This window comes from Cydia pomonella, chromosome 2, assembly GCF_033807575.1.
Source record: "Cydia pomonella isolate Wapato2018A chromosome 2, ilCydPomo1, whole genome shotgun sequence".
NCBI lineage: Eukaryota > Metazoa > Arthropoda > Insecta > Lepidoptera > Tortricidae > Cydia > Cydia pomonella.
In genome coordinates, this window is record NC_084704.1 from 36,083,747 (window position 1) to 36,097,313 (window position 13,567).

The window sequence follows — 13,567 nt, forward strand, 5'->3', positions numbered from 1 at the left end:
GACTCAGGAACAAATATCTGTTTTCATCACACAAATAAATGTCCTTACCCGGATTTGAGCCCAGGACCATCGGCTTCATAGGCAGGGTCCCAAGCGACTAGGCCAGACCGATCATCATATTTAAGATTCCGACCAAAAATATCGATACGGATAAAGTGCCAAAAATATGTATACACTACCCTAATATATGAGCCATAAGGTCGTGTATACATATTTTTGGTACTTCGATTGTGTCGATGTTTTCAGACGTGACTGTACACCGGTCTGAAGAGCACTTAGCAGTGTGCTCTGGTTTACTGCGATTTGAAGGAACAGTGGGGAGCGACTGGAGGACCAATTTTACAACTAGTTTGTACCACCACGGTGGCAAACGAGAAAACGGCTTGACTCTTAGAAAGTGTCTACGTGTTTAAAGTAGACCGTTTCACAACAAAAAGTGTATTTTCTCAATTCTCGCGGTAAATAGTGTACTTCTAAAACGTGTTTAATGATTTAATGATCAAGACATTTGCCAGATGTCAATAATTCAATAGACCTGGAAAACCGCGTGTGCTAAGCAAACATGCGGCACTTCAAGGTATCTACAGTTCCAGCGCTTCTAAGGATCCCAAAGTAGCTTGATAAGAAGTTTTTGGCAAAAATTACATTTTTGGTACAAGCTTTTTGCACTGACTGTACTGTTCTTTCCATACAGGCAACTTTTAAAACCCCAAACACAATTAGGTTGCGTTGTTTTATCACAGAGTTCCTGTGGCTACCTCCTGTCTCCATCATTAGATCAGCTCGACGGTACCATAATACTGCATTGTCACCCGACTTACATATGTATCCAAATTTTCAGCTTTATCGGAAGTGGGTCAAATTTAACTTGCAAGATTTGATTACAGACAGACAACGGGGACAGGTGAAACTAAATATAAGGGCCCGATTCGAAGAATGATTCAGAGATGCTTAAGATCTCGGAAAGAGATTGAAAAGATCGATAACTAAACGATATGTCAAAATTGACGTTTATTTCGATTCTGCTTTGATCTCAATAAGATCTATTTACGATATTTCAAACGTCAAAGTGACATTGGTTGCCCGAATAGTGCTGCTTCTGTCAATTGTACGACATACAAACGATATCTAATTGAGAACTTATCTAAACCAGAACTTATCGTTATCTTATCTTTTCCGTAATTCATTTTTCGAATAGGGCCGTAAGCTTATAAAATGATGACTCTTCCTGATGATTATTATATTGTGGCGTGGTCAGTGTCGCATTAGCCTGGACTGACAGATCAGCATCACGTGTCGAAATGGAGTTCCCCAAGCCGTGTCTGTTTTAATGTATGAAATACTTCTGATGATGATTGGTGTGTTTAGTTAACAATACTTAGTTCGCTACCCTCCCAAATTTCACCCCCAGCCATACCGGTTTATTCAAAAAAAAAAAATCAAAATATTCTTTATTCAAATAGGCCTAGCAACAAGCACTTTTAAATCGTCAAATTTTACAAATATCATCTTAATCTAAATATCAGAGCAATTTATTGATGCAGTTATTATTGTTCTAAAAAAAACATTGAACTATTATAGATATGGTAAACTTAATAATAAGAATTTCATAAAAAGATCGTCATACATCAAAATTGTATAAAAATACTAGTCTAGAACCTTTCTAGAATAAAATCTAAATGTCAAAAAATACGGTATATATATACATTGAATTATCAATTTCATCATTAATAACATAACAATAAATAATTCATTCTTTACAATCACACTTAATCCCACGGTGTTTCATCATTCATGTAGTCTTGTGTGCTATAATAGGCTTTAGAGATAAGCTTACGTTTTACATAATTTTTAAATTTACTAACAGACAATTCAGTTATAATATTAGGAAGTTTATTGTAAAATCTTACACAATTACCCATGAATGATTTCTTAATTTTATGGAGCCTAGTGAAGGGCACTGCGAGCTTATGCTTATTTCTAGTATTAATATTATGTATTTCACAGTTTTTCTTAAAACTGGCAATGTTTTTATGTACATACAGAATATTCTCATAAATATATTGACAGTGTACTGTCATTATGTTAATGTCCTTAAACTTATCTCTAAGTGTGTCTCTATGGTACATTTTATATATTGCACGAATAGCCCTCTTCTGCAGAACAAAAATGGTATTTATCTCTGAAGCACTACCCCATAGTAAAATACCATATGACATAATGCTATGAAAGTAACTAAAGTAAACTAATCGAGCTGTTTTCACGTCTGTTAACTGACGGATCTTGCTCACTGCAAAAGCTGCAGAACTCAGTCTATTCGAGAGATTAGCAATATGGGGACCCCATTGTAGTTTAGAATCTAAAGTTATACCAAGAAAAACTGTGCTATCTACTAGTTCCAATTCCTCATCCTTGACAATGACACCTGTTTGCTCATTCCTTATGTGACTTGTAACAAACTTAATACACTTAGTCTTTTTCTCATTTAACAATAAATTATTAACATTAAACCAATTTACTACTTTAGAAATAGCATTGTTTACATCACTGCAAGCTTGTTGCTGTCGTTTGACTTTGAAAATAAGTGAAGTATCGTCTGCAAACAATACTATGTCATGGTGGGTCTTTACTAGGTAAGGCAGGTCATTAATGTAGATAAGGAACAGGAACGGCCCCAATATTGATCCCTGCGGTACACCCATAGAGACCAATGACCCCGGTGATCGCTGTCCACTCACATCAACCCTTTGTATTCTACCGTGTAAGTAAGACTTTATTAAATTCAGTGCCGAGCCTCTTACTCCATAATAGTGCAGTTTCCTGATCAATGTTTCATGACAGACGCAATCGAAGGCCTTAGATAAGTCACAGAAGATACCTAAAGCATCCTGTGACTCCTCCCAGGCATCGAAGATCTGTTTAATTAGCTCAACACCAGCGTCGGTTGTTGAGCGACCCCGTGTAAAACCAAATTGTTTGTTGTGCATTAGATTATTAATGTTAAAATGTTTCAATAACTGACTCAAAACTATTTTTTCAAAAATTTTGCTGAATGTTGGTAACACTGATATCGGTCTAAAGTTAGTGGGGTCGGATGTGCTACCTGATTTAAATAAAGGAGTGACTTTACTATGTTTCATTAGATCAGGAAACTCACCGCAGTCAACACTGTTATTAAATATAACTACCAGGTCAGGCGCTACAACTTCTATTAAGGATTTGACAGTATGAACGGAGACTCCCCAAAGGTCACTAGTTTTTTTTACATTAATTGATTTAAACGCCTTTAATATATCTGAGGCACTCACATGTTCAAAATTAAGGTTTCTAGTACATTCTGGGACATTCTCTTCTAACAGTGTAACGGCAGACGAGGGTGATGAATTTAAGTTCTTAGTTGTGGAAGCTGGTACCTCGGTGAAGAATTTTTCAAATTCTGTTGCTACATCTAAACTGGAATCTACGATTTTGTCATCAATTTTTAGTTTAAGATCTTTCATCCTTTGCTTTGATCTACCAGTCTCCACATTAATTACTTTCCACGTTGTTTTAATTATATCAGAGCTAGTTTTTATTGTTTGACTTATATAATTACGCTTAGCGATATGGCAATCTATTTTAAACTTCTTCGAATATTGTTTAACATATTCCTTAAATTCATCACTCGTATTGAACCGCCGTTCCTCATACAAGGCATACAATGCACGTCTTCGTTGATGTAACTCTGCAGTAGCCCACTCACTAAAAACTGATGCATCACTAACCATGACCGATTTTGTAGTAAATATCGCATTATAATTTTCCATAAAAGTGTGAAAGAATGAATTATACATATCATTAGGACTCATGTTGGAAGACAGAAAGGGTAGCGCCTGAATTAAACTTTGTTTCATTCGTTCCACGCGGTCAGAGGTTACTGGTACAAAAGTTATTTGTTTTCGCAAGGTATTTTTCCTTACAGCCTCAAACACCATTAATTGGCCTAAGTGGTCTGATTCTAACTTGCTGATTACATTTTTAGCGGTAGGAAAAATATCAGTGAAAATATTATCTATACAGGTGGCACTAGTGGCAGTCACTCTAGTAGGCTCCATAAACATGTGGTTGAGATTACATGATTTGAAAAGATTCAACAATCTACAACTTACTGTTGAATTTTCCAAAATATTTACATTATAGTCGCCGCATATAAGTAATTTCTTACTAGAAGGTGATATTTTAAGTAGGACGGATTCCATTATGCTTTCAAATATTTCAAAATTACTTAAAGGCGGCCTATACGCACAGACAACAATAAATTGCTCCAATTCTACTGCACTTAGTTCTATAGTCCGCTCAACAGACATGGATACAATGTCCTTACGTTCCTTAAATTTTAACTGACTATTTAATATAATTAATGACCCACCATGTATGGAACTAAGTCTGGTGAACGAACTGCCCACCTGGTGGTTATTAAATTGAGGCATTAATTCATTATTATTCAACCAATGTTCAGTAATACATAAAATATCAATATTATAATCATTCAAAAAAAAGTTCAATCTGTAAATCTTTTCCTCTAATACATTGAATGTTTTGATGCACCAGGTGGATGTACATTCCATGTTTGCAGTATTTTTCATCAGATTTACTAAAAGCTAAATTGCCAGAGACAGATTCTTTTGTCTTAAGAGCTAATTTAAATTATTGGTTATGACTGGAACCAAAACCAAGTTCATACCGGTCTGCTCAATAGAAGCAGGATAAACTGCCAAATTTTTGGCAGAAATGTCAAACAAATATGATAGCGACAAAGCTATTTGTCTTTTATAATAATTTGAAAGGTATAACTTACCTTTAGTCCAAAAAACCATAGGCATATGGTATTTGCTAACAAATTTGTTAGTGTCAATTATACTAAACTTATCACTATATGTACAAAGATTATATAAAAATATATTTAACTTACACCTAGTGTTATTTTCTGCCTCTGACATTTGATCACAATAGGGGAATGTGAAAATAATAATTTCATTCACTATAAGTGTCTTTAATTTTTCAAAGAATTTTATTAAATTATTTTTATTCACATTACCCCTTTTCCCCATAAGAATAAGCAGTGTTGTCTTTGAATTAATAGTACTATCATTTAAAATTCGTTTTGAGAGATTTTCAAGGCTACTATGAGGCAGACAATTGTTGATTGTACTAAGTCCCTTTAAGTAATAGTTTAAAAATGTGCTCATATTGCTTCCAATTTCATCACAGTACATAATGACATTAGGTTCAGGTGTGCTTTGTTGTGTAGTGTGGAAGGAGCTATTATCATTTTGTTGTGATGGAGTCAAACTGTCACACAGGTTCGGCTCGAGTGCTCCACTCGACGAATGACCAATCATTTGCATACAAGCACATGACTGGCCATTGGTCAGAGACTCAACCCGCTCTGAATTTTGCCTAATTTGGGATATTAAATCATCCATGGCTAAAGAATATTCATTGATAACTTTTTTTGAACTCTCATTTATTGCATCTAAGGATTTAATTGAATCCTCCAAACTCTGAACTTTTAATTTTAATGTCTGTGTGTCAGTTTCATATTGTAATTTACTATGTTCTAACTGAGCAGAGTATAAATCTAACTTATCCACTAAGCTTACATTAACTTTACAAAATCTCAATTTTTTAAAAAACAATTTATTTATTTTTGACAACTTTTGTTTTTTTTTAATAAGTCTATTTAATTTAATATATTTCTTTAGTTTGTTTCCGCTGCAACTTACTAACCTTGGTGTGGTGGTATCATTGGCTAAATCTGTAGTGGCCACAGGGTTTTCAATTGGTGCGGTAACCAACTGAGAGTCGGGCCGAACCAGTTCTTCGAATAAGGTCTGAGTGTGTGCTGCTGCTACATTGTTTTGGGCCTCCTGTAGCTCGTAGATTTGTTCGTGGGCGTCGTGCAGTGCTCTCTCCAATGAGTTGATGTCCTTCAGGGCCTGCTCATAGGCAGCACTACACTCAGTGAACCTGTCAACCGTCTCCTGAAGCTGGGCCCGCTCTGAATTTACATTATTATAGTCAGTTTCTAAAGAACACAGTTGCTTTTTCAGCTTATCATTGCTATTAAGTACTAATAATAGTTCCTTCTCACTGTCTTCTCTTTCACTAAGCAATTGAGCACAAGATTCCTTGGATTTTTTCAATTCCAGCAAGGTAAGTTGGAGTTTATCAGTCTCCTGCTGGCGAACCGCTGCGGCTGCTCTGCGGGTTAGCATTGTAGATGTTTTTTTTTATTATATTAAACCCAAAAAAAACAAGGATTCGCTTACTCAAGCCAAGTGATATTTAGGTACGTACTTACATGAAATAGTGACGATTGACTATGTCTACACTGTGTTCTAACCCTGTGCAATGATTTACGCTTTATTATACGCACACTTAGTAATTACTAGTGATAAAAACAACCAGAAAGGATTTTAAGGCGAACACAGATTTCAAATGTATAACCTATAACGGCTACAAATTTGAGATATTACAAGACACGTAAACGTCACTAAAGCACTTCACTTATTATGTATACATAAAACTTAATGTTAAAACTATTTAATACACACTTAAACAGCTTAATATTACATGAAATATCATTAAAATTAAAGTAATTACAAGGGACCTAGCAAAATCAGCTGCTTATCGTTTGACAGCCAGGGTTGCCATCCATTATTCAGGTTTACACGAGTTCATGCGCTTTTTAGCGCCTCGGAAAGAGAAAACGACATCTTAGCCTGAACGTGAACAGCTGCGTGTCTAAGAGCTCGCGACCGGGCTCGTAGATCTCATCCTAATAGATCTCATGTTAGATTACGATGACTTGGCAAACTTATTTAGTTTACTTGTAGCAACATATAAAGACATTTAAAGTTATTTAATGAAGATTGTAAGGTCTTTACTGTCATCATTTTCACAGGTTCTAAAATAGTTAAATGTATTACTTTATTATGTTCAACAAATACAAAGAAAAATAATCAAGTAACTGTACCCCTAGTGTAAATAAATTCGATTTCGAAACGTGACGTACGCGTTTGCGTTTAGTCTCATTTTGTATGTGATTTAGAAAGAGCGCGCCAAGCGGGACGTTTTGGAAACTCAAAATCCTATACAAAATGAGACTTAACGCAAACGCGTTCGTCACGTTATGATGTCGATTAAATTTACACTAGGGGTACTGAATCGATAAGTTTTTCATTATGTTCGTATTTTGTTTACTTAATTATTAAGAAAGTTTGATATTTAAATAAGGTAACAATTATACATCAATCGTGCAGTCTTAGTTCACTTTAGTTGTATTGATTCATAAATTAAAATGATAATAGTTTTTTTTTAATCTCAATATCGCCTGCCTGCATGTGCCTGTGATATGTCTTCTTCTTCCTCGCGTTGTCCCGGCATTTTGCCACGGCTCAAGGGAGTCTGGGGTCCGCTTGACAACTAATCCCAAGATTTGGCGTAGGCACTAATTTTTACGAAAGCGACTGCCATCTGCCCTTCCAACCCAGAGGGTAAACTAGGCCTTGTTGGGATTAGTCCGGTTTCCTCACGATGTTTTCCTTCACCGAAAAGCGGCTGGTAAATATCAAATGATATTTCGTACATAAGTTCCGAAAAACTCATTGGTACGAGCCGGGGTTTGAACCCGCGACCTCCGGATTGCAAGTCGCACGCTCTTACCGCTAGGCCATCAGCGCTTATATATATGTGTTCGTGTAAAACTATAAAAAATAATTCCACTATTACATAGTTTATATTTAAGTTTATGTAAATATAGTGTACGATGCATTTGAACTGCAAATGTCATTCATAAGAGTAGTGGACGTGAGCACGCGCTGCTAAATGAGGCACAATTGGAGTGTGATTTGTTTGCGAAAGTACGTTCCGACGACTGATGACTGAATGTAAGTGAATGATAGAGCGAGAGATGCCAGTAAAAGTAGTATTATACGATATTGAAATGCAAAAATACTTTTATTATTTAATGTATAAAAAATACTGTCTTTAATCTGTACCCTGGCGCTGTGGCTCTAAGGTATAAATTGTATAATAAACAATAATCCTATATGCTGGATCTAGCCGTAACCAGGGATCTGCATCTCTGGCTAAAATGTAACATTGTTATATGAAGTTTGTATGAACGGCTGAGTGTCTAGTCCTAGCTGCTTAAGTTCGGGAACGAGTTAACTTTAGTGGAAAACGCTTTAAATGAAGGGTCGCTTTTAAGTTTCTGTAGTCGAGAATAAACTGTAGTTACACCTTGTCCCCCCGTTTGTCAGTGAATTTTAAAGAAAACGGTTTAAGGGTATTTTCATTTTAACTTGTAAGTACTTTGGACGCAACTTAAGTTGTGTGTAAGTCACGTCTGACACTTTCCAAAAAAATGGAGGGGGGGAGGGGGTGAACATATTGTTATCAGTGTCCTGTGCTCCGTCTGGTGGTTCGGATTTACCCTAATACACCTTACTTTGCTTGTCTGCTGGTTGGTTACTTGCTAGTTATGGGCAAACAGGCTAAGCTACCTGCTGCCTTCCACTGAGGCGGAGATGATAGGAGACATGCAGAAATCAACCAACTGCCCAATTCGAACAACGCTTATAATATGTCACAGCGATACGATACTGATCTGTTAGTGTGCAGTGTCAGATCAAAAACGTCTTTGACATTTACAGATCGATATCGTATCGCTGTGATATCTTATAAGCATTATTCGAATTTGATTTCAAGAGCATTGGTTGTTATCCAGCGGAGCGGAGAAGAGATGTGGCCTCCGCTCATTTCCGCCTCAGTGAAAAAGCAGCCTTATATCTGAAATCAAAGCTTTAATGTTGACAGCCCATCGACACCGAAAGTTATCAAATATGAACTGCAAATCCATAAACCCGACATAAAACTTTCATCTAAAGCGGGATCCACGCGTAATTACCAGCTTGTCATCGAGAGGCCTATTCGAAATTTATTAGTATTGATATATTATTTGAATTTTTTGTGTCTATGCATCTCGCTTATACCAATATAGAAGTCAAAATTCAAAATTCAAAAATTTATTCTGCAAGTAGGCCTCAAGGGCTCTTTTACAAGTCAATACAACATTTATAGCAACAGCATATAGTGACATGAAAAATACATAACAACATTTGTAAATAAACAGCCAATACCTGGGCAAACATTACATTATAATAATCTTAAAATAAATAATTACTACAATACAAAATAGATGTATAGTCTCTATGGTTAAAAATACATTAAATCTGGAGATGTAAAAGGTCCCCAATGTCAGAGTTCTAGAAGGCGGACGAGATGCACATATCGATAAAAGACAATCATAACCGTCGCAAAATACTTATGAAGATTGTCCATCTTCTATATTTATCATTATCAACATGTGAATGTCAAAGTTCGAACCAATCTGCAGCTCTACGCGGCCGTCTGCGAATATTTACCGTAACTATGCAATGTCGGGCGTGAACATTCAATCGATAGTGTGAGGCGTGCCTAACGGCGCATAGACTGAGTTCTCGATGGAATACTATGCCACTAATTTGGTGGTTTAGATTCCAGAATGCTTGGACGTCTTCTTAATAGTATATTAGGTCACACAATATTTGGACAGCTATAAGTCTGACGGCCCGATTCGAAACATTTGTTAAAGTTACGATATGGATTAGATATGTCAGTGTCAAAACTGACGTTTTTTTAAGATACGTCACTTTTGATACTGACATATCCAATCCATATCGTATACCTATTTAGGAAATTTTTGACATATCCTAAAGTTTGAATCGAGCTGGTACAAATTCAAGTTCAAATATACTTTATTCATGTAGGCCTAGCAACAAGCACTTATGAACAGTAAGACAGTATTACATATAATTATCTTAAGCTAATTATCACAGCAATTTATTGATCTAAATATTATTCCATTATATAATACTAATGAATATAATTCATAGATCAAATTTCACACACACCAGGGCGGCTACCGGGAAAATCGAAATTCGTCAATTGCGGACATTTTTCTCTGTCACTCTAATGACGTCTTACTAAGAGTAAAAGAGAAAGATTTTTTTATACTACGTCGGTGGCAAACAAGCATACGGCCCGCCTGATGGTAAGCAGTCTCCGTAGCCTATGTACGCCTGCAACTCCAGAGGAGTTACATGCGCGTTGCCGACCCTAAACACCCCCCCACCCCTCGTTGAGCTCTGGCAACCTTACTCACCGACAGGAACACAACACTATGAGTAGGGTCTAGTGTTATTTAGCTGCAGTTTTCTGTAAGGTGGAGGCACTTCCCCAGTTGGGCTCTGCTCTAGATCTGGAATGACATCCGCTGTGCTGTGCCCTACCACACAAAGCGAGATGACATTCACAATGCCCATACCTCTCTTTTGGACGTAGTTTAAGGACGTACCTGGGTAGTTTGTTTGACTTAGTACGCTAACCATACTATTACTTATTCTGTGCCCTAACTACCGTAACTGTTAAAGGGGTGCATATGCCCCCACATTGCACATAGGGAATACATTTAGCTAGTCGTTTGAAAACTAGATTTGTTGGTTTATAATCTGCATTAGGCATTGCATGGGCAATATATTATTTATATTTTATCTCTGACACTTAGAGACTTATACATCTCTAAAGAATTTTAGTATTTTATGGTTTTATTTTTTTATCATAGTTTTTTTTGTGTAATTTGACATTTAGAGACAGTATACATCTCTAATAAAGTATTTATTATTTCATAGATTCGATATTTGTAATTGTTTTTTTTTTTTTAATTTATTGTTTGTAAAAATGGACATGTAAAAGTGCCCCTGTGGCCTATTTGCTGAATAAATGTTTGATATTTGATATTTGATATTTGATATTTGATATTTGATAATGGAAATGCGTATGTACTTACTTTATTAATATGTTGCTGCTTTTCACCAGTTTTAGCCTTAGAATGATAGATAAGATGATGTTTTTAGCGATAAGACCGCCTGTTGTTTACCTCTTCTTTATGTGTTGTATTATTTGTACTGTTTCTGTATTGAGGTGTGCAATAAAGTATATTTGTATTGTATTGTATTGTATAACGAGGTGGAATCTCGTATACAGTATACATCTTCATTATGCCCTTCTAAAGGTTACAAGGTTAGATTTAAGGTCTTCGTTCACATAATACGGTTTTTAGCGAATATATATCTAATGGTTTCTATTCTTGGTGATACTTCTAGGTAAAAATGTAGTTGTGTAAGTATTTTACACTCACGTGAGAAGCCTTCCCCTAACATCAGAAGCGCCGGACCGACTCCGTAAGAAGTCAGCGCGTCCATTTTTCCACATCTGAAACAAAAAAAACCGTTAGGGAAAAATTGATGCATTTCATGTTATTTACGTGAATAAATTCCGAAGTGTGATTATGATTGAGCTCAGTTGGTATTAAATATGAAGGAGTACAATATTACTGAAACTTTGATAGAAATACTGAGACAAAACCGAGACGGATGGGTATCGAGGGGGGAAGCCTTTATCCAGCAGTTGGACACTAATAAATGGTTCCATATGATTTGAAAAACGTAAGTATCTTCTTCTTCAACCTAGCGTTTTCCCGGCCTAGCGCCAGGGTCCGCTTTCCTACTTAATCTTAAGTATATCAATTTAAAAAAATAGAGTATGAAGTATTTGTATACAATACTTAAATTTACTTTTAAACATGGAAATACGAGTAAAAGGGTGAAAGAATATCTAAAATTCTACACATGCCAAATTTGGCACTCTACAACAGCTAATGCTCGTATAAACACATGTGACCGCACGCCAAAACCTCAGAACACAAGTAATACCTACCAATCTAGAATCCCAAAGAACCTGCACATACGGGCCTGCAATTTTACAGTATTCCAACTTTGCAGGATTCCGGGCGCGTACCAGAACAAATCCGATAACGCGTCGCCCAAACTTGCAGACTCAATTTCAAGTGAAAACACGATTACTTCACGCTCCGAACAAGGACTGAATCTCTAGTAGGTACCTGAAGTATGTTACATTCGCTTTTTGGACCTAATGTAGTTAGGCTAGTTTCGTTTTAAGTCGATGTGTGACTTAAAAAAGTTAAAGGAATTTAGTTTGCGACGTTTGGGATTGTATCTCGAATAGTAAGATGTGTTTTTGCAGTTTTATTCGTTGTCTTTTATTGAACATATAACGGAAATAAATGTCATATAAAAAAACAGCTAGTGAGCAAGCTCTGCAGTAGCAGAGGCCGCATTCATATAGGCGTCTTCAGTTTACGCGGCTAACGTTCTGGACCTTGCTTTTTAAAGAGGGGAAATGCGTCCCTCGTAACACATAGGCGCGGGGACGGGCCTGGGATGGTAATGCGGGAATCCCATATAGGCTGATGAGATACATAGTTTACCCACTAAAATCCCTCTGTTGCCGCCTCGGTGCTATAGGGCGAGGTCACAGGAACGCCGAAGTGTTCTTCCGCAACCTTGCTAGCGGCCGTCCGGGCTTGGACTCGACTCGTGGGGAATAGATCACCCCTCCACCTCAGTTGGCGCGTCGATCATACGTCGCGCCCGCCCGCGCAGGGACCATTGTGTAGGCGGCAGACGTCCCCGAGCCTGAACGCTCTGGCCGCGTAGCCAACGTTCCAATCGTTAACGCTCCGTAGCGTAGCGTAGTCATCTCTCTCTATCAGTCTTCCATATTAGTGCGCTGTGACAGGTGCGTTTCGTTCGCCACGGAGCGGTTTGATATGTACGTTGGCTACGCGGGCTGGACCTCTAGGCTATCCGCCCACAACTGAAAAATACAAATCAAAATAATTTGATTTATTCCCTAAGTTGTGCAGTTAAAGTAATTATTTATAAGAACTTCGAACTTTAAGATAAGTCAAATTAGGTCTAGATACGATCCCCCCGCGGGTTGCCCACCTTGTCGTGGTGGAGGGGCTTAGTAGCCGTGGCTTGGTCACCCACGGTGAAGCGAAGAGGCAACCAGGGCCGGCCTGTTTGAGGTGCGGGCTGGCCCGAGGAGGACGCTCCAAGTGGGCTTGGTGAGCCCGCTTGTGACGCGTTGGAGGTGGACCGTCGAGGAAGAGGAGTGTCGGTATTGCGGTGAGCCGTTCTCCCTATCCTCGACGGCCGAGGTGGGATCGCAGGGGAAGAGGCGTGATGGTATCACGATGCGCCACTCTCCCTATCCCCTGCGACCTTGGCGGGGCCGTTCCGCAGTAGCGGCGTTGGTGGGGCTGCAGAGGAAGAGGAGTGTCGGTGTTACGGTGTGCCGTTCTCCCTGTCCTCTGCAGCCCAGTTGTGGTTTGCGGCAGAACCATGGACCTCATCTGCCGACGGGCGCTGGGAGTTTTCTGGCGCCCGTGGCCTCCTTGTGGCGGGCTCGGGGGGGTCCGCTACACTGCAGGACGGAGGCCGAGAAGGAAAGCGCGTCGAACCATCTGGCGCGCCTAGCGTTAAGGGCCTTCGGGCATTTGCGAAGGAGCCGCTCGCGGGCGGCTGCCGCCGGTGGGGTCGCGGATGAGTACGCAAGC

At 38.3% G+C, this 13,567-nt stretch overlaps 1 protein-coding gene across 4 annotated transcripts in view; it reads right to left on the reverse strand.

The window, feature by feature from the left end:
* The window catches only part of LOC133515584 (CUGBP Elav-like family member 6), a 614,398-nt gene that overhangs the window by 533,938 nt on the left and 66,893 nt on the right, over window positions 1-13,567 (reverse strand). For 2 of the 4 annotated variants that reach the window (XR_009799042.1, XM_061848164.1), the window contains one exon: window positions 11,285-11,358. Coding sequence is in view for 3 of the 4 variants with exons in the window: in XM_061848164.1 (XP_061704148.1) it covers window positions 11,285-11,348 (64 nt within the window). In the remaining variant the exon portion in view is untranslated. Of the gene's footprint in view, window positions 1-11,284; window positions 11,467-13,567 lie in introns of those variants that run through there. The other 2 variants (XM_061848161.1, XM_061848165.1) reach the window with 1 other exon arrangement.